Here is a 22,123-nt window from a genome sequence, read left to right on the forward strand (position 1 = left end):
GTCTTCATGTGCTGAAGTAATTTGGGATAGTATCCTGAGTATTTTTAATATGATATCATGAGATTCTGGGTTAAATCTCTCAGTTTGGTAGCACTTCAAGTGCTGGTGTACATCAATATGTCTCTTCCTATTTACCTTTCAGAGTCCTTAAATAACTGCTTTATGGGACTCCTGGGTGGCTCAGTTGTTCGAGCGTTGGACTCTTCGTTTCTTCTCAGGTCATGATCTCTAGGTCATGAGATCAGTCAAGCCCGTGTGGGGCTCTGCACTGGGCAGGGAGCCTGCTTGAGGATCCTCTCCCTCTGTCCATCTTCCTCCTCCACCTAATTTGGGTGTGCATGCACATGCTCTCTCTCTCTCTCTCTCTCTCTCAAACAAATAAATCTTTTAAAAAGATGTTTTAAAAAATAGCTATTTCATGCTTTCTATACAGGTTTTATAGCTTTGTTCCATGGGAAAGATGGGAAGGAATGTGCTTATTAAATCTTACCTAGAACCTTCCCTCTAGAGATTTTACATTTGCTTTATTTAAATAACAGTAGCTCCTGACCAGTTGTTCTGTTCATTTCCTGAGACTTGAATCTTTAAATCCCAAACCTAAATTAATCACACAGGCCTTAGTTTGAATTCTGAGATGAGCTGAGTCCACCAGAAACAGACAAGAGACTGTATTTATTCAGAAGGCACTTTTTCTATGGTTTTTTGTTGTTTTTGTTTGTTTGTTTGTTTTCACCAAAAGTGTCAGCTTTATGCAGGTAGTGAAGTTTCAGTCATTCAACTCCCTTTCTCTGGTGAGTCCAAGGGAATGTTAAAGATGGTCACATATTCTCCGGGGCTGTGGTAGCATCTGACCCATTAGTTTTCCTTATCTTTATTTGTTTTGGCACCTGTATATTTACCTTCTTTCCTTTAGATGTGGCTGTTCATTAAGTTAATTTTTTAAGTTCATATTTTCTCTATCATTTATAAGGGTTTGTAGCAGAAAGATTTTCAGATTTTCTTGATCACTGTCTTGTTGAAACAGAAGTACTTTCTATAGATTTTTTTTTTCTTTTAAAAATCAAGTGATATACATAAGAACAAAATTAGAGGCCCAAATGGGATAATACCTCATTTATTGCTTGAATTACTGGTATTTTTTATACACACATATACACGTAAATATAAATGTGACTATATATGTTTTAGGCTAGAAACAACAACATTTATATTGAATCAGGATTCAGAGTGTCTAGAAAAAACTATTCTTGGTATAATGAAGTTAATACTGGTCTCAATTACTACTAGCAGGCACTGTAGAAAGGGCAGTTTTAATCCTTGAGAACAGAAATAAAACCACTGCTCTAAATAACTAAAGAGAACTGAGGTCTGCGCGGTTACTTCTTTATTTATTATTTGGTTGGGGTCTTACATTGGCTTGGGATCCAGTGGAAAATTACTAGGAATCTCGGGTTAGTAGATGAGGATTCTTCCTTTTCCTTTCATTTACAGTGGTTTCTTGTCAGAAACACGTTCTCCCCTTCTTTCCTGCCAGGGATGAGTAGTGACAGCGATATTGAATGTGACACTGAGAACGAGGAGCAGGAGGAGCACGCCAGCATGGGAGGCTTCGACGACTCGTACATGGCGCAGCCCCCAGATGAAGGTGCAGCACCTGGTGTCCTTTTACAAAGATTAATAAAAGGTCTCTTCTGCTGCTGTCGCTGCTGCTGCTGCTTTGCTGTTTCTGCTGCTTTTTTTTTTCTTTAATTACTGTCATGTGTGAGAAAACATTCTGTGGGGTAAACTATATGGTGAACCCTGAGAACAGTTTGCTCGGTGCTCTCTGGCTGGTCAGACACCGGCCGGCTGCTGCTTGGCAGAGCAGGGCTCGGCAGCCTGCGTTAGTACAGCCTGGGACCTGAGCGTAGCTTTTAGGGTGCGTAGAGTTGTTTAAAACAAAAACGAAACTGAGAAGACTTTCAACAGAGGCAGTTGCCTAAATATTTACTATATGCCCTGGTATAGAAATATTTGTCAACCCCTGGGGGGGGTTCAGATGTTATTAGGTGTTATTAGCCTAGCTAATGAGGTAACTTTTCAAAAGATTTCTCCTGATTTCTTAGAAATGCATTTAGTTGATGGAAACATCATTTTTTTAAATGTCCTATTCCTCCCCAAATAGTTTTAGGAATAAAACTTACTGAGAGAAAATCATTGTTAGTTATTTTGCTTTGTTTTGTTTTAGGAGTACGATCTAATGGTTTGATATTCCATATACAGTGTGAAACGGTGAGCACAGTTAGTGTAGCTGACATCCGTCACCATGGTCAGTATTTTATCCAGACCTTCATGATCCCTCTGAGCATTCCTCCGCAAGATTTGCTGGAATGACAACATTGTCAGGCTCGTGCTAGTTGTCAGCTTTACAATTTTACAGATTTCCCTGGTATTCTAGTGTTTTTCAAAACAGAGCTAAGCATTGGATGATTTTTAAGTATTATGCTTTTAGTAATTTTCTCTGTTTCTGAAAGAAGCAGACAAATTTTGGGCAAGTTATTTTGAGTTGCTGATGGGCTTGTAGTGGGTACTTGCATGTACGATTTAATTTGCTTTAAAATACATTTTATGTTTACAGAATTAGTCTTCAGAGTATATACATCTCCTCATTGCCTCTTCCCTTCTTCAGCTGCTCCCACAGTGTCCCCAGGAGGACCAAGTTAGGCAGTGCCTTTCCTATTCTAATTGTGGATATTACACATTTTACTTTTTCTTGTTTATTTTCCCTTTGTACTTGCTTATACCTGCCTCAGATCACAAGTGCTTTGAAGACAGAGGTTTATCTGCCACCCAGTACATCTTTACCGCTTAAATAATATGCTTGGTAAGATCATTTAAGGACATGGAAAAGAAACTACTGGTGTTTAAAAACTGTTATCTGCTTTTAAATTTTTATCTTAGATACGCATTCCAGTTTTCCTGATGGTGACCAAATAGGCCCTGAAGACCTCAGCTTTAATACTGACGGAAGCGGCGGAAGGTAATTTTCAAATCAAGAGAACTGACTTGCAAGCTACCTTGCCCCTGAGATTTGCTGTAGTTGGTGCTCAAATTGTCATCAGTGAGATAATCAGATTAGGTCTTGTTTTTTTCATCATCTCTACCTGAAATAGTAATTCTGAAACTTTAGAAAGTAGTATAATTTGTAGTATGTGACATGAGTACACAGGAAAAAATTAACAGCGTGGGAAAAAGAATTCTGTGTAATGTAATGAATTAGAAGTGTAGTCCTCAATCAACTTAGTAAATTAGTATATTCATAAAAGGCAGTTTGTTTACTACCCTGGAAAGGTGATTAACTGCCACACAGTGTGCGAAGAGCCAGTGCATGCGCTCCGTGTCCTGCTAATCCTCGGTGCTCTTCTGTCCGTGGCTGGATGCTCAGTTGTGTTTAAATAACCACCTTCATGTTTTGGGTTTTAATAATAGTTTATAGTTTCATTAATGCCTGTAAATTAGGAAACAGAAAAATGATTTCTTGTGTAGATTTTGCCCTGTAGATACTTTAGGTGATTATCTAAAACAAAACTAGGCTGACTCTCCTCTTTGGAGTGTGTTAGCTGACTGAAGTTGATTTATTTAACTGTTCTTGTTTGTCCAAGTGCAGGCACACTATTATTGGCACATCATCTTTCTGTTGTAGAACTTTTAGAAATCTAATTTTAAAATGAGCGAAGTTCATGTGAATTGTTTGTTTCCCAGTTATACAAACACATGAAAGATCATTTAAAATTACTTCTTTTTTTTCCTACCTTTTACTAACCAACTGTAGTGCAAGAAGCGCTTTAAAACCCTCTTCTCTCTTATTTTCATTAGTTGGACATTGATTTCAGTGTCAGTACCTTTAAAGATTCATACATACTGCGCAGTGGTTTACATGAAACTGTGGTATAATGTTTACTTTCATGCTCAATCAGCCCAAAATAATTGCCAGACTTCCCACGGGGCTCCTGCATTTGTGTTTGAGCCGCTGTACGATTCGTGAACGTTACACTGAGAGTTGGTAAGGCTGCTGAAGAAGCATGAATCTCATACACATGTGAGAGGCACCTCATCCACTTCTCTTTTACTTATTCCCCATGTCTAATGTCTTGCCAAGTGCTGTGATTCATGGTTTGCTTTTGTTCAAAACAGTTCGCACTTTTGTTAATAAAATTAACTTGAGAAAATACCATGCCTCTGCAGTTCATTAAAGTGAGACAGGAAGCTCCTGGGTTGTTTTTCTTTGTTTTTGTTTTTTCTGTTTGTTTGTTTTTTTGTTTTTCTATTCACATTGCCTGTGTATGATAGAGGCTGTTAAGCTGTGTAGACGTTAGTAAATGCGTGGGGAAATTAAGAGACCGACTTAGACTCTTGGTAATATATATGGGTACTTTTTCCTCCTTAGAAGTTAGTTGGGAATATTTAAGCACTATAATGTAAGAAGTTTTATATATATACATTTATGTATATATACATACATATACATAGAAATAGTATATAACTATAATATAAGAAATTAAAATTTGGGATTCGCTTAGTAACATGCTAAGTTTTGGTACGCTGTTGTGTAGTTGTTAGGTAGTTTATCATGCAATAAGATTCTAAGGCATTTCTGATACATTCTTTAACACTTTTCTGTGTCTGTTAGATGGATTACATTCTGTTGTGATAATTTTTTAAATCCAACTTTCTCTTAGCCCTGTACTACATTGTAATGGATGAAGTTATAAGAATTTTGCATCTCTACTGTTGAGGGCAAACCATTTTAAGAATTGATTAGTAGATTTTTTTTTTTTTTATAGATCTTGGATATCAACCTTTTGTTGATTAGTAGATTTTTTAAAATGAGACTCATCAGTTGGAATCCACAAACACGAATATGATTGACTGCTTTGAATCTCTCGCTATTGCCAGCTCTTTTTTTAAACTTGTATTTGATATAGAACTCAGTACTTTCCCATGTATCTTTATAATTCTGTTGTTTTCAAAATACAGAAAACTACATGTGGTTAAGAACTAAGAAAAGCCTGAGAAAAGACTATGCATTTGGGGAAATTTACTTGTAAATGCTTTTAGCATGGGTGATTTAATCAGGAGTTTCTCTTGGGTCAATCTATATAGTAGCATTTTGAGGTATCCCTCTGACTTTATTGGGAGGAGGTACACTATTTAAAATCCAAATGTTGTTAACCTTTGCCCTTAATTTTCATGACCTTGAGGGTTTTTTTAGTCTGGATTCCCTAGAATGGGATAGTGGTATTTGGACTGTGATATATTTGGATCTTGAGTATTTTTCTGGCTTTTCTTACGCTTTCAAGTTATGTATAAAAACAATCAGGAGTACTGCCCTTATTTTAGATGAATTGAGAGCTGGTTGAGACCCTTTTAATTTGGTAGAATTTGAATTCACTACATCAGCAAGACTATTTTTGTTTGTTACAGCTGCAGGAAAATTTGAAGGTATTTAGTTCTTTATACTTGCACAAAAACTTTGGAGGGAAAATATTTTGAGCTTAATTGGCATGGTCTCGTGTATTTCAGGAACCTATTTGTACCATATTCTGATTCCATATTTAAGAATAAAATCTATTTCTTGAAAAGCAAAAAGTGTAAGTTTCTAAAAAAATATTGAACCTGCTCTCCTGGTATAAAATCCTCTATTTCATAATTGAAGTTGACAACAGGTTTTACCAACCTGTTTCAAGAAGAAACTAGTAGGGTAACTAAAGGACAGAATGAGTACTCAGAAGCAGTTCTGTTGTAGTAAAGAAAATCATGTCTCTTTTGTTGGGCTCCAGCTCACTTCAAGTCATGTTGTTTGAGAATTATAAAATAGTAAGAAATAGGCAGCTTGGGACACCCAGGTGGCTCAGTGGGTTAAGCCTCTGCCTTAGGCTCAGGTCGTGGGATCGAGCCCCGCCATCGGGCTCTCTGCTTGTCGGGGAACCTACTTCCCCCTCTCTCTCTGCCTGCCTCTCTGCCTACTTGTGATCTCTCTCTCTGTCAAATAAGTAAATAAAATCTTAAAAAAAAAAATATGCAGTTTATATAAATTCTCACAGTCCATTGAAGAAGACCTTTGGGAGTCAGTTAACAAGTGCCTGGCATTCTCTCTAGGTAGATAAACTGCTGTCCTTGAGCCAAATCCCTACTGCTCTGTGTTTGTGTAAACAATGGGATTGAAACACAGTTAACATCCGTTCATTTATGGATTATCAGTAGCTGTTTGTGCCCTACAAGTGGAGTAGCTGCTAAGGAAACCTACTGGCCTCACAGCCTGAAATACTCTCACACCCTTCACAGCTGGCCTCTGCTCTGTTGATATTAATGGGAACTTCATGTGTTTTTAGTATAGTGGTTTAGGCTTTTAAAAAGCATGATTTTTAAGTCAAAAGGATAAAACATTTGATTAGTTCTTTTGTGCTTTGTTTTGTGGTAGGGGGTGATGGGCAGCTGCTGTCCCATCACAGAATCATAAACCTGAAAGACCAAAAGATTTCTTAAAAGATGAAGGACCCCTTGGCTTTTAGTAGTGGGATCTTTGAAAAACAGAATTCCTTTCCCAGTTTCTAGCCTTGTTATTTATGAAGTCTGCACCAGATTCCTCAGTGGTGCCAGGAAGCCTTGTGTTTTCCCTCTTCCTTGGTGTGGGGTGCCTGCTTTGGCTCTGCTAGGTTGTTGGTAGCTGGGAGTGAGGGAAGAAGTCCTAGGAAAAGGCCAGTTCCTTTTAACCTCTCCCCATTGGGGTGTTCATGATCCGGTCTGCAGGAGATTCGGCTCAGAAGCGCTCCCTCCCATTCCTCCTCCCCCCATCCCACCCTCCACCCTCCCTCCCTTGTAACTGTCGTTGCCTGCAGTCTGCTTCATGAGTTCCTCTGCTCTGCTGCTACGTTCTGGAACTTTGTGTATCCTAACAGTTCCCATCTTTTCTGTTGTTCTTTTTTTTTTTTTTTTTCTTTATATTTTTACCCTTTTAGCCAAAGAGCATAGTAGTTCTTTTTTTTTTTTTTTAAGATTTTATTTATTTATTTGACAGAGAGAAATCACAAGTAGATGGAGAGGCAGGCAGAGAGAGAGAGAGGGAAGCAGGCCCCCTGCGGAGCAGAGAGCTCGACGCGGGACTCGATCCCAGGACCCTGAGATCATGACCTGAGCCGAAGGCAGCGGCTTAACCCACTGAGCCACCCAGGCGCCCCAAGAGCATAGTAGTTCTTAGTCTTTCCTTCCACCATTACCTTGTTTCAGTATTCAGTTTCGTTTTGTTTTTTAAGTAAATTCTACCACCAACATGAGTTTGAACTCCTGCCCCCAAGATCAGGAGCCACATTGCCCTACTGACTGAGCCAGCCAGGTGCCCCCAGTATTTAGTACTTTTATCTCACATTTATTACTGGAAATTTTTTTTTTAAGATTTTATTATTATACTTGATCTTCGCCAAAGGCCAAGAAGCGATAAGGATTTTATTATTTATTTGACAGAGATACAGAGAGAGAAGGAACATAAACAGGGGGAATGGGAGAGGGAGAAACAGGCTTCCCACCGAGCAGAGAGCTGGATGCGAGACTCGATCCCAGGACCCTGGGATCATGAGCTGAACGCAGATGCTTAACCGACTGAGCCACCTAAGCGCCCTATGGAAAATTTCTTCTTAATAAATGTGTTCTCTCAGGCCTAAGGATGTAGTAGTTACTGCTTGCATTGTGCGCAAACATACTGTTTCTGGACACCTTTGACCAACTGTGTCAGTGAATCCTTAAGTAACCTTTGAGGTAGATGATATGAGTGTCAGAACCATGCAGTTCGGGGAGGGAAGGTGATTCCTTCAGGGTTCAACACCGCTCACAAGGATGGAACGAATTGCTCGTCCTCGTACGTTTTTCAATTCATCACACTTGAACCAAACCCAGCATTTTTTTTACGTATAATTAAAAAACTAAAAGCTGTCCTATTTTTTAACTTTTATTTTCGGATAATTTTATTTATTATTTTGAGATAATTTTAGAGTTACCAAAAGAGATACAGAAATCTTGAGAGAGTTCCCATATACCTGTTACCGAGCTTACTCAGCTTCTGCTTTTGTTAATGTCTTCTGTAACTGTAGAACAGTAATCAAAACTAGGAAATTAGTCTTGTTTACAGTACTGTTAATTGCAGAATTTGTTCTGATTTCACCAGTTATTTCATTAATGTCTTTTTTCTGTTCCAAGATCCACTCCAGCATCCCACAGTGCATTTAGTTGTCGTGTTTCCCTAGTGTCCTCCTATGACAGTTCCTCGTCTTTAATTTCTTTCATGACCTTGACATTTTTTTAGACACCAATTACTTTATAAGAATAAAATAAAACCCTATATGGGTTTGTTTGCTATTTTCTTAAATTTAACTGAGGTGAAGCATTTATTGGAAAGGCTACCACAGAGGTGATGTGCCCTTCTCAGTGCCTTATATCAGGGGCTGTATAATGCAGATATTTATTTTTGATGATGTCAATCTTGATTACTTGGTCAAGGTGATGTCTCCCAGGACTCCCACTATTTATGGTTTTTCCCTTTGTAATTACTAAATATTGGGGACAAATGCTTTGAGACTATGCAAATATTCTGTTTCTGTTTTCTCTCTAATTTTAATACCCACCAGTGGATCTTGCCTACAACAGTTATTACTGCAGTGTTCTAATGGTTTTCTCTTTCTCTAATTTCTTATGCATTGGGTTTCTGTAATGAACAGTTGTCCCTTCTTCCCCATTTAGTTTTTGGGTTTGTTTTTTTTTTTAATTATGCAACCCCTTATTTATCAGTGTGATCTTGGTGTAAATACTTATTTTATTCTTTATGATCTAATATTATCATTACTTTACAGTTCAGTTTGTCCCAGTTTTGGCTGCCAGAAATTCAAGTCAGCTTTTGTTTCCTTTTGGTATGTTCCATCCTTCTTCCCCCCCCCGCCTTCCTTCTTTCCCTCCTCTTCCCCCACTGGGTGCTGCACGTTTACCTGGTCTTTTCTCCTTTTCTCTCACCCTTTTTTTCCCCCCCCCTGGACAGTGGTATTTAGAAAGTAAGATTGGATGTTTAGGTGTGGTGACTGTTACTAGAGCGTCAGTGCTTTTAGGTCCTCTCAGTGGGAGAATAGAAGCCATCATATATGCTTACTCGTGCAAACACAGCTCTGTAGATCTTTGCACATTTATGTAAATATGTTTTATGAAGACAAACCAGGAGTCTTTATTGGAGCCTATGATACCAGTCCCAACTCCACAGTGCTCCCCTTTGATTTCTTTCTCTAACAGCTTGGCTCTCATTAGGTACAGTGTATTTACATATTTGTTCAACTGTAACATAAAAACCAAGCAGTTTCTCTACTGTTGACCTATAACCCTTGTGAGGAACAAATTTAGCAACTGAATATAGTGTTGGTGTACAGTTTTGGTTTTTCTTTTAGCCTTCAGTATCATGTCATACACTTTCCTAAAGTTATTTAGGTCCCAAGATTGAGTTACATTAGTTCCTTTCTGCACCATCCTCTTCAGTGTGATTATATGATTCATTTGTAATAAAGTAAGATTCATCTGTTATAGTCTGCATTTTGTCCTCCCCACATATCCTGGTTGATCTTTAAATTTACATACATTAAAATTCAGTCTTTGAGATATAGTGCGGTGTATGTGGGTTTTGCCAGATAGAGAGAGTCGTGAGTATCTGCCACCATAATACTACATCAGACAGTTCAGTCCGCCTCAGAATTCCCTCACACGAGGCACATCTTCCCTGGTACCCCCCCCCCAACTGCTGGCAATCATGAGCTTTTAGTTTTCCCTTATCCAGAATGTCATTTAACTAGAATCAGCAGATAGCTTTTGACTTAACAAAATGCAGTTTAGTTTCATCCTGTGTGAATCAGTACTTTCTTTATTCCTTTATTACTGAGTAGTATTTCCCTGTATGGGTATACCACAGTTGATTCACCCTTGGAAGGATGTTTGGGTTATTTCCAGTTTAGGGTGATTATGAATCTTAAAAACATTTGTGGGAAGGTGTTTTCATTCTCTAGAGGAATATATACCTTGGAATGGGATCGCCGGATGTGTGTGTAATAAAGAATCTGGCAGCCCTGTGTCTCTGGCTCCCGGGATATAGCCTCTTAGAGTCCTTGGAATTTCCAGAATGATAGAGGTGTTTTTCTTATTTATGGTGGATCCTGAATGTTTATGCTAATGAGATAACTCAGGACAGGGAGTGGAGGCTGGAACAGTAGAAGAACTAATCACGGGATTAGAGGATTGGGGCTATAGTCACTTGGTACCAGCCTGAATAGTCCGGCTTCATTGCCAATGAGTCGGTCACACTTACCTTATGAAACTCCAGTGAAATCTCTGGATACTGAAACTCAGATGAGCTTCCATGGTAGACAGTATTCTGTACTGTCATCCGTTGTTTTGGGAGGATAAAATGCCTGATCACAAGGAACCTTCACACGTATACTTGTCTAGACCTCTATATGTCCTTTCTTTTGCCTGGTTTTGATATATATCCTTTTGTATAATAAAACTGTAAGTAGAGTATTTCCCTGAGCTCTGTGAGTTGTTCTTGCAAACTTTCAAACCTGAGGGGGGGGATGATGGGAACCTGCAAATTTGTAGTCATTCGTGAGAAATGAGGGTGGCCTGGGGCCCCCAAACTTGGCAGCTGGTGTTTGAAGTGAGAGAACTTGCCTTTAAACTGTGAGATTTGGCCTATGTCCAGTTAGTTGATGTCAGAACTCATCTCAGTGAGTTACGTGGTACAGACTGCTCCACTTTGTAAGAACCTGCTGAACTTCTCCAGACGCAGCTGTGCTGTTTTACATCTCCAGCGGCACTACATGTGAGGGTTCTAGCTGCATCCTATAGACACATGCTACTGTCAGCATTTTTTTATTTTAGCCATTCTAACAAGTGATACCAGTTTTGCTGATCCTTCTGAGAATTTCTGCATCTATACTCATGAGGGATATTAGTCTGTAGTTTGGTTTTTCGGTCTTCATCTGATTTGGTATCAGAGTAATGCTGACCTTACAAAATAAATCTTTAGAGAATGTATAAAATTGATGTTATTTATTTTTAAAGTATTTGGTAGATGGGGCGCCTGGGTGGCTCAGTGGGTTGGGCTGCTGCCTTCGGCTCAGGTCATGATCTCAGGGTCCTGGGATCAAGTCCCGCATCGGGCTCTCTGCTCAACAGGGAGCCTGCTTCCCTCTCTCTCCCTGCCTGCCTCTCCATCTACTTGTGATTTCTCTCTGTCAGATAAATACATAAAATCTTTAAAATGCAAACTATAAAAAAAAAAATAATAATTGGTAGAATTTACCAGTGAAACCATCTGGAAGGGATTTCTTTTTCCTAGGTGTGTATTTTTGGTGTTTATCCTGCTCTGTATTCTATGAGGTTCCTGGATCTATGGTTTGAGGTCTGTCATTAAATTTTCAAAAATTCTTGGCCATCTTTCAATTGTTTCTTCTGCCCTATTCTCTTTCTCGGATTCCAGTTATGCATATGTTAAACTGATGTTGTTCTGCAGACCTTACATATGTTCTGCTCTGAGTCTATTTTGTCTTCGTTTTCCCTTCACTGTGTGTGTATATGTGTGTGCGCGTGCATGTACACACGTTTTTCAGTTAGGGTAATTTTCATTGGTTTATCTTAGTTTACCGTTTCTCTCCTCGGCAATGTACAATCCACTAACTAGCCAGTCTGAATCACTCATCATCTGTGTTGTGTTGCATTTCTAGTATTTCTATTTATAGTTTCTCTTTCCTGAAATCACCCATAAGATCTTGGGTGATCTTTTCCATAACGTGTTAGCCATAGTTATTTTAAATTCTCTGTTCCTAGGGGCGCCTGGGTGGCTCAGTGGGTTAAAGCCTCTGCCTTCAGCTCAGGTCATGATCTCAGGGTGCTGGGATCGAGCCCCGCATCAGGCTCTCTGCTTGGAGGGAGCCTGCTTCCCCCTCTCTCTGTCTGCCTCTCTGCCTACTTGTGATCTCTGTCAAATAAATAAAATCTTTTTTAAAAATAAATAAATAAATAAATTCTCTGTTCCTAAACCTTTGTCATAAGAGTCTGGTTGTTTTTGTGGTTTTTTTCAGGGTTGTGTATTTTTCCTTTGACATCTAGTTGATATTACAACATAGTGATTTCAACATCTATATATACTATGCTATGCTCCCAAGTGACAGTACCATGTGTCACCATAAAACGCTATTACAATACCACTGATTGTATTCCTTTATGCTGTACCTTTAATCCCTGTGACTTATTCCGTAATTGGAAGCCTGTATCTCCCAATCCCCTTTATCCATGTCCTTACGACCCTCTCTTCTGGCAACCATCAGTTCTCTGTAGTTGCGGGTCTGTTTCTACTTATTTTTTAGGAGATGATTTTTTGGTTTGAGGTCTCACATTTAGGTATGTCATCCATTTTGAGTTTATTTTTGTGTATCATGTAAATAAAGTGTGTGGTCCAGTTTTCCTACCACCATTTATTGAAGAGACTGGCTTTTCCCTCTTGTGTACTTTTACCCTTTGGGTCATAGATTGACCTTGTGGGTTTCTGGGCTCTCTCTATTCTGTTCGGCTCATCACTAGGTCTCTTTTTGTGCTGGTACCATACTCTTTTGATTACTACAGCTTTAGAGTAGATATTGAAATCTGCGATGTGATACTTTTTGTTACTTGTTTCTCAAGATTGCTTTGTCGTATTAAAGGAGTTGGTTCTGATGATTTCTTCAGTCTTCAGAACACACTTTTTGTTTTCATATGGCTTTATATATTTTGTTGAAAGTGACACATCTTGTGTAGGGCAGTAGATCGTTTGGTGAATTGTTTTTACACCTGCAAATGGCAGGCCTTTCCTCCTGCTGAGACTTGTATTGCAGAGTCTGAATTAATCTAGGTTAGGAGTTATGCTTGGTTTGAGGTTCATCGTTGCTATAATTAACCTTAGCACTAAGTAAATTATCTTTCCTTTGAATAAAAAGACAAATGACGTGTGGTTTAAATTGCTGGGTTTTATTAAGGTATTGGCAAAATTTCAACATACGTCTTACCTGAATAAACAGTTTTAATAAATAAAATATGAAGGACCACTCAATGATTACAACTTAACTCAAAAGTGAGCTGTAGAGCAGGTCTGTAAATTGATAAATTTACTTGGTAAGAAATGATTCACTTCATTTGCTTCACTCCATAGAGAATTCTTTGCAGAGAAATGTCATGAACAAGGGAACAAAGCCTGTCTCTCACCAAAGAGCACCTAGATTAAGAGTTAACAATGATGTATCTGTGGGTTATCTAATACATCAGAGTTTATTAGAGTATTTCCTTTTCCAGAACAACTGCTGTGTCAGTCTGGAGTTCCCTGTCTTATTTGCTTTTTCCCAATTAGTACAATAAATAGTCTTCAAAATAGAAAATAGAATGCTGCTAGATGAAGTAACAATTACTTTTCAACACAGTACCATTCGTCTGGAAAATAGTCATGTGATAATACTGGCGGTATCTTACTTTGGAAAGAAAAACATTTAAGCTATTCACAGGTCAGAACAGAAAAGTGGGTAATCTGTCCATTAATATGACATGATTTTAAAAGGTAAAAAAAAAGTATGTTCTTTTGCTAATTTATGACTCAAAGAAAAATTGAAACGATGATGTGACCTAAGCTATAGTATCCCCCTTTATGGCCTTGCGTAGGCAAGAATGGTCGAGTGAATAAATTATATTTAAACACTAAAATAATAATTTACAGGTCACTTTCTCACAAAACCTTGGCAAGGCTTTGATGGGGAAGGAAATTCTTGAACCACAGCAGTTTTATCTGTAAACACTGAACTTCTTTATGCATCATTTTCATCTGCCCATCAGATGTTGCATTTCTTACTGGCACAGTGTTCCAACAATGGAGTATGGTTGTCGTGAAGATGCGGCGTGACACTATACCACCACATTGACATTATACCACTATAAATGTGGTCAGAATCAGACTCGGTGTTGACACTGACATTGTTGACATTGTCCTTGGAAAAGGTGTTACTTTCAAGGATCCTCCTCGTTAACTTAAATGCAACAGAAACTTTAATCTTACTAATTCAAGGACAGTGGATGGCACTTCTAGGTAAAGAAAAGGTATATACATAGGTGTTTCCACCATCCTCTTTAGCACAGATGTAAGTGGGATTAATTGCCCCAGTGTTTGGTGCTGTAATGTTGCTAAACCTCAGATATCCCTCAAAAGTACACATCGAGAAAGTGAACAAAGGAAACCTTTAAGTTAGGGACTGATTCCCTTTGAAACTCACAGTGAATGTACAAGGAGTTTGTAACGACTTCATTTGGTAACTTGAAGTCTGTTTCCCTAACAAGTACTACACTTTCTTGTTTGTATTGGTTTTACTATTTCCTATTCTAACAACACTGTAGCAGGCAAACAAATTGATGCAGATCATGTTAAATTGAAAAAGGGATACCGTCACTCTTAAGGATTGAGTGTAGGATTTTCACCACCACAATTACACAATTAGTAAAAGTACAAAACACGTAATTCACAGACTATTACCTCAGCATTAACAGTTAATATATATTATATACTTTTATACTGTCTAATATTTTTACAATCACCAGGTACACCATCATTAAATACAAGTTACAGAATGTGTAGATACCATTAGTTAGAGGGGTACTTATTGCTTACATTAGCAAGCAGCAAATAAGGGCACAGGATTTGAACTGAAGGGAACTACTTTCTATCACCAGTGGCATTAAGATATAACACTGCATTTCACAAAGCACTGCTTTTTACCTAGTTTATAGAACCAAGAGCAGCATATATCATACCAATAACCACTACTTTAATATTATAGAATTTTAAAGGACTTACCTTACAAATGGTACCTAACTACTCTATAAATATGCATGTTGTGAACAAATGAAGTTGCTATTTTTCACAATATTGGTTTATAAGTTGACCACACTATAGAACTACTTTGCTTTATTTTCTAGAGGGCTACTGGTATGAAAAATGGAATTAACACTGCTTATATAGTCAGATCTACAGAATTCAGACCCTTAAAGATGTGGTCTGTATTCATCTGAGTTTCATCCAACCATTTTCCCCACTGGAAGAAACCTATCATTTGTATCTTTCCTTTCACCTTCTTCTGATCAAAAACAGTAGCAATGGACAACTATAGGAAATCTTCAAAAATTTTAATTTAGGTAAGTGCTTTGGATTGTGATATGTACCAATATTCTGCCTATTTTCTTGTTTCCTTAGATAATTTGATCTGAAACTGACACTGCACCTGATGGGTTGTTAACAAGATCTAGGCTTCAGAAAATGACAGATGTGAGTGAGGTCCGTGTATGGGGGTCAAACATCAGGTTGGTGAAAAGATTCTGGTGAAAAGAGCCACGTTTATTCCCTCCTCAGCCACATGTCACAGGACTTGAGAAAAAGAATAAATGACTTCAAAATCAAGAGAAATACTGAAAATCTCCACTTATATCCAAATTGTTAAAAATAAAATCTACATATTAATCTGATCTTTGAAGTTTTTGTGTATTTGCTATAGCTATACTGGCTTCCAGAATATGCTACAGTCCTTTGTTTTTAAAGTCTAGGAATCTGAGTTTCCATTTTGGGTCTGGGGAACATAAAGTAATTGTATTATTTTGTAAAAACACAGGCAGTGGACATTTCTCGGCCAGAGCATTTGGTGCCGCCCAGTGGTGTGAGTGAGGGGGCAGCTTTTATCCATTGGCATGGCTGGTCCACAGTTGACTAGGGGAGGAAAAGAGGTCATGTGGTGATACTCAAGATTCTCAAGAGAATCAGAGGCTGCTTTGCTGACTGAATTGGATTACGAGTTTTTCTGCTGTTGTTAGTTGAAGATATGCTTCTAGCTTGAAACTACAGAAATGGCAAAAAGCAGACAACTTGAAATTATCAAATGTAAGTAACTACTGAAATGAGAAAGAGTCCTCTGTGCAGTCTGAAGCTGCCTGTAGCAGGACTGGAGCTTTCTCCATCCATAACTAAATAGACCTCAGTCTCCCTTTACCTGCCTTCTCCTTTGCACTTGGCCTCTGGGCTCGCTTTAGGCAGTACTTTCAACCTTTTTCACACCAGTTACTTCATTCCCTTGGGGGAAACAATGTTAGAGAACTTAAAACCAGTATTTTTCATTCTCCAAAACCACTTTTTATTTTGTAGTAGTATATGCCCTTGCTGTCTGTGAACTTAGAAATACTATTTGATTTTTCCTTTTTAAATGGCAACTTGATTCTAGTATATTTGTACCTAACATCATCTCCATTAAACCAGTTTTATTCCTGAGATGAAGGTACAGTGAAAAATATCATAGCATCAGAGGTTAAAACCAGTTGACAGCGGTCTTCTAAAATGACAAATAATAAAAATCCCGCCCAAAGCACCATAACAGGTTATGAAACTCCCAAATAGCTACACAGCCCTAGGAAGTACTTTTTAAATTCAGAAAATTTTTATAATCTTTTATGTTACAGGAAAAAAAATTAGTAAATCTTTTTGACTATATACCACCTCACAAGTCAGAAAATAATGACACTTTCATACTAGTTTTCTACTTTCATTGTAACCAGTTAAAACCCATATGGCTTTTGGTCTTTTACCAACCCAAAAAAGAGAGGGAGGGTTTCCCTCATAGTCCCCAATCTTTTGAGGAACATCCCCCAACTACATCTGATTCTGCATTAAGTTTTCCATAGATATATTAGGCACATCAAACCAGATTTCACCTGCATTGAGATTTCGACACTAGATAGCCTGACTAAAATAACTAACTCACAAGCTTCCACTAGTGATGTGAAGGGATAGTAAAGTGGGGGTCATATGTAGGTGTGGAAACACATCACAGGGACCAGTTGTGTAATTTTGCTAGTGAAACCGCCAATACTTTTTTTTTTTTTTGATTGAAAACACTACTTTGAGTTTCCTAGAGATCTATTTACATTTAAGAATTGAGCCATCCATGGTTTCATAATGAAGCACATATATTTCAGAAATGTCTACCTTGTTTCTACTCTGATAATGGTGTTTTTATTGGGGGAGAGCTAGCTGGCCTACTCGAACGAGGAAGGGTTATATTTTATAGCTCCAGGGGACACCTGGGTCTGGAATATCATTACTCTTGCTGAGCTTCCTCATCATGTTTGCACTAGGTCCTTTCCAAATATTTTGCCTCCACGGCAGAAAACTTCTGAACATCCTAGTTCTCTTCCCACTTCGAATAAGTGAGGACAGACTAGTGCCTATTTTGTGGGAAGGCTCTTGAGCAGACATAAATGAATACAACTTTGGGTTAAACCTGAATCCGTGCCGTCTCTTTGAATAACGACAGCGTAAATGAGACAATCTGGAAACTCTCTTTTCCAGGAATTTGAATTGTTCATCTTCCAACCTAGGACAGACAGGAGACAAGCTCTCCATTCTGTATATCTGCTGCCCTGTTGAACCCAAATTAAAAGAGGGAAACTCTCCAGCACCACTCTGTTCAGGCAATGATGATTGAACTGATTTTTTCTCCATTATTAGCTCATTAATAGGATTTGCTTTCTTTGGTGCACCAGGACCAAACATCTCAATTGGTGGCAAAAACTGGGCACTGTGAGGTTTGCTTGCTTCTATTTGTGTGAGATCTAGGTAGCCCGGGTCTTCCAGCACGTTGATTTGGGACCCTGGGCTCAGGCTAGTTCTATCAGTGAATGAATCCACGCGCCCATCATAGCCTAGATCGGCTGGTGCTGAGCACTGGTGCTGTGGCCAAGGGCGTTTGCACTCTCCATGATTCTCCTTATCATCCCCACCATCTTCTTGCCCTCCTTGAAAAGAGTTCTCTGTCCAATCTGATTCCTCACTAACATTTACAGCTTTGTTCATGTCCCTCAGGAATACCACAATAACAGTGATATTATCACTTGACCCAGCATCACGAGCTGATGCAACTAATTTGTGGGCAACCATGCTACTGTCTCCATTATTCTCCTTCAGGTGGTCAGATACAACTTTCACTGCCTCATCAGGGTTCACGGTGTCATAGAAGCCATCACAGGCCAGAATGAGGTAGTCTTCAGTTCCATCCAAAACAGTAGAGGCAGAGTCTGCATCCCCACAGATATATGGCTTATGTTCAGCGTCTCCTGTGGAAATTAGAAAGGACGTCAGATTTTGGTTTACCTTGCATGTAAGAATGTTTATGGCCAATGCTGTGACTGATCAGAAGTTACTGGATTGTGATCTGAATTTACTGGAAAGAATTTATAAACTAGTTTCGGATAAAATGCTTGAATTCTTTGTTAATGAGATGCTGCTCACTCCTTACTCTTAAATAACTGCCATTCACTGGGCTTAATTCCTCACTAGCTTATACTCTGCATCTTGTGCCTCTAGCTAGGACTTAGGCTTAGCTGAGCATGGCAATAAACGTCAAATCTAAGTTTTTTGTTGTATTGAAAAATTCAGCGGGGATGCCTGGGTGGCGCAGTTGGTTGAACGACTGCCTCCGGCTCAGGGCGTGATCCTGGAGTCCCGGGATCGAGTCCCACATCAGGCTCCCAGCTCCATGGGGAGTCTGCTTTGCTCTCTGACCTTCTCTTCGCTCATTCTCTCTCTCACTGTCTCTCTCTCTCAAATAAATAAAATAAAATCGTTAAAAAAAAAAAAAGAAAAATTCAGCGTTACATTGGAAAATTTTGTTGGTTAACAGATTGACTTTTTTTACTAATCGTTAAGTTTGATTTGAGATTTGAGAACAAATCCACATTGAAAAACAAAGTTGTGGTCATTCTCTTAATTAAATACTTAATTTTCTGTCCTTGTTTTCAATTTAATAGCTTTATGCTGCTAGCACAGAGAAAGGTTTGTTACAAGGGATCTTAAAAAATCAAGTCCAACTCCCGTCAAGCCAGGAAAAGTCATCCCAAGATTCAGATGAGAACTACGTTTAAGTCTCTTGGTTCCCAGTCCAGTTTGCTATCTACTTTTTAATGCTGCTTTACTGTAACTTCTAGAGAATAACTGGAAAATGTATGACCACATTTCTCTCCTCTTAGGAACTACCTTATTTTTGGTGTCTTCATTTGTCTCTGATCAACAACCCCCCCTTCCTGCCCGCCACCATCTTTATTGCTGTTGTTCATCCTCCACTTGTGAACAACTGTGAGAACTCCCAAGGCCCTACTGGGTCAGTATTTCTCCTTTGTTTAGCTCATCCACTTATAGAATGACATTTGAGCTGGACCTTGAAGGATAAGTTAGTTAGCAGGCAGAGAAGGGCCCTCGGGTGAAGAAATAGCATTAAGCAAAGACACAGAGGCAACTGCTAAGGAGTGATGTGTAGCTATATATGGGGTGCTTGGATTGGAGATACAAACCTAGCCCAGTGTGGGCCTAAGGTCTCCCATCTATCAACAGACAATGGAGAAAATCATCTCCAGTGGATCTTTCAGATCCGGAGCGCTTCCAGATCCATTCACTCTGCATTCATTGTTTTCCTTTGGACACTTGGAGAGAGCCTAGCCAAAGGGTCCCTAATCTATTAAGTAACGGTACAGCTTAGTAGTACAAGGGATACTCATTTACTACTTTTTTACATAGAAAACAGCATTTAGCAATAACTCTTAGAGTACCATAACTGGGAAACAGTAATTAAAATTTATAAAATGCTTTATCATTTGTAAAGTAATGACATATAGCTTAGTGGTTAAGGATGCCAGTCCTGGAGTCAGACTGCCTGGATCCAAATCCTGGCATTGGTTACTTGTAGGCCCTCATCAGTTACTGTCCTCTCTGGAATACTAAAATAGCTTTTGGACTATGGGATGATAAAATGAAGATAATTACACATAAATTATCTGGCTCTGTCATCACCACTCCTGGTATCTGTCTAAGTTGTCTCTGACATTTCCCATCCCTGTTTAATCCTCCAGTAGGTCCCCAAAACTTAGTAGGCGCCCTAGAGATAACTGCTAGAACTGGTGTGGGCCATGTGCCCTATCCAGTAGGTTTCATGATGGGACACTCAGAACAGCAGATACTAGATAAGAAACTAGTCTTTTTCATACAGCTGCCAGAGCCATCTTCCCTCAGACATGGTTTTGAGTCCATCAGTTTCATACTTCAGCTCTCATAGGCTACTGGGAGGCATCAGTCAAAACTTCAGTCATGAGAGTCAGTGTTCTCCACCAATCAATCCACTTTACTAAATTTCCCCATCCCTTACTCCACCTGACTGTTATTATCATCATTATTATTTTCTGAATCCCAGCTCCAAAAATAAATGTGATCTGAGTCATACTGTTCCCGAAAATCTTGTTTTAGTGCTTCAATTAAAAGGCTACTGCAACTGTTTGGAACAGAACATACAAAGATTTGCACAGGGAAATCCTGCCAAAATTCTGGCTTTTCACCTGCTCTACTGTTGGATGTCAAATCCATGACATCTCGCCCCCAAATTTGGTAGGAGGGTACGATTATCCATTTCATGGTAGAAATGGCAGCATCCTTTCATCTTCAACCTCCTCTCCCCCTATGCTAGCAAATGTATCATGCCTCTGTCAACTGGGAATCAAATCTGAAGGGCTCATGAGGAGAAACAGTTGAAAAGCTTTTTCAGTTTGAAAGCTTTAAGTGTCACTTATTTTCTAAGTAGAGTTGAACTCTGCTCAGGAGTCCTTTTTCTTGTCCCTGGTTAGGTCCCGATTTTATTCTCACATTCTTCACCTCTCTCTTCCAATTAAGCTACTGGATTTTGGTAGATGACCTAATTTCCCACTTCAAAGAAAATTAAGGTTATCAGGCCTAAATTCCCTCAATTCCTAACCCCTTCCTTCTGTTTTAATCTAGAGAGACTCCCTGCATCACCTACCATTTTGTCAGGAGGAGAGGTCTGCTCTTCCTTCTCGAAGCTGACCTGTGCTCTGGGACCTGACTCTCGAGGACTCTGGCTTCTGTTGCTCTCATCTCATCTCATTTCTTATACTTGCTCTCATCTTTTATCCTACAAACATACTCTGATCCAAACTCCTTATCTTAAAAACAAAAATAATAAATAAAAGTGACCCTTTCTTTCCCTCAGGCCACCACACTATTTCCTTTACCACTAAATTGCCCAAGAAACTAAATCTAGACATGTTCTTTTGTGTTATTGGTCATTTTCTGTCACCTGATTTTTCTGGGGGCTTTTTCCACCTACTAATCCAAAACATTTCTCTCCTACATTACCAGTTAGTTTCCATTTTCAAAATTCCATGTCTTTTTTAACCCACCTCTCATCTGACCTCTATAGCACTTGGCCCTGTGACCACTTACTCCTAGGAACCCTCTTCTCTTAGTATCTGTGAGAGCCCACTTGTAGATCTCTGATCCCTTCTTGATTTTCGTCACTGGCTCCTTCACTTACTAATAGTACTAATCATCATGTGCTAAACTGCCAGGCAGGGCTCTGAGTAGGGTGCATAGTGTACCATTTGTATACTGTGTGGTATACAATAACTCAGTAAGCCATTTAGTGTTAGTATTCCTGCTTTACCAAGGAACAGATAGGCACAAAGAAATTAATTTCCCAAGGCCCACAGCTTGTAAAGTGACAAAGCCAAGATTCAAACCTAGAGAGCATGACTTCATTGTGTATTTCTTAAGTAATGAGTCTCATCCTTGGTGTCTCATCACACTACATCTTCTTTCTGGGCAATGCCATCCGAGCCTGTAATTTCAACTAATATATATAATATCACTTAGCAGACTGCTAATATTATTGCCCAAATGATGAGTTCCCATATCTCTTATCTGCAACTCAGAATTCTGCTCATCTTCAGATGTGTATCTCCAGCTGCTTATCAATTCTCTCTCCTAAAATATCACACAGGTATCTAGGACGTAAAATCTGTCCAAAATGAACTCATCATATACCCTCCTCCCCACCCCACAAACTGCTGTTACTTTTTTACAAATACTTTTTCATTTTCCCAGTCACACAAGTCGAAAACCTGGAAATCCGCCTTCCTCCACCCCCACAAACTCACTTCTGTCTGATCAACT

The 22,123-nt window shown here is 39.0% G+C and overlaps 2 protein-coding genes across 13 annotated transcripts in view; one reads left to right on the forward strand and one right to left on the reverse strand.

Moving 5' to 3' along the window:
- TRIM37 (tripartite motif containing 37) overlaps positions 1-15,591 on the forward strand; it is a 201,171-nt gene extending 185,580 nt beyond the window's left edge. For 7 of the 12 annotated variants that reach the window (XM_044248559.1, XM_044248563.1, XM_044248564.1 and 4 more), the window contains exons 23-25: positions 1,535-1,684; positions 2,941-3,019; positions 15,323-15,591. In XM_044248559.1, coding sequence (XP_044104494.1) covers positions 1,535-1,684; positions 2,941-3,019; positions 15,323-15,326 — 233 coding nt within the window. In that variant the 3' untranslated portion in view covers positions 15,327-15,591. Of the gene's footprint in view, positions 1-1,534; positions 1,685-2,940; positions 3,024-15,322 lie in introns of those variants that run through there. The other 5 variants (XM_044248567.1, XM_044248571.1, XM_044248568.1 and 2 more) reach the window with 3 other exon arrangements.
- A 98-nt stretch (positions 15,592-15,689) lies between these two features.
- PPM1E (protein phosphatase, Mg2+/Mn2+ dependent 1E) overlaps positions 15,690-22,123 on the reverse strand; it is a 213,451-nt gene continuing 207,017 nt past the window's right edge. Inside the window, exon 7 of the mRNA XM_044248573.1 lies at positions 15,690-18,225. Within this exon, the coding sequence (XP_044104508.1) occupies positions 17,168-18,225 (1,058 nt within the window). The 3' untranslated portion in view covers positions 15,690-17,167. The remainder of the gene's footprint in view (positions 18,226-22,123) is intronic.

This window comes from Neovison vison, chromosome 5 (assembly GCF_020171115.1).
Source record: "Neovison vison isolate M4711 chromosome 5, ASM_NN_V1, whole genome shotgun sequence".
NCBI classification, from domain to species: Eukaryota; Metazoa; Chordata; class Mammalia; order Carnivora; family Mustelidae; genus Neogale; species Neogale vison.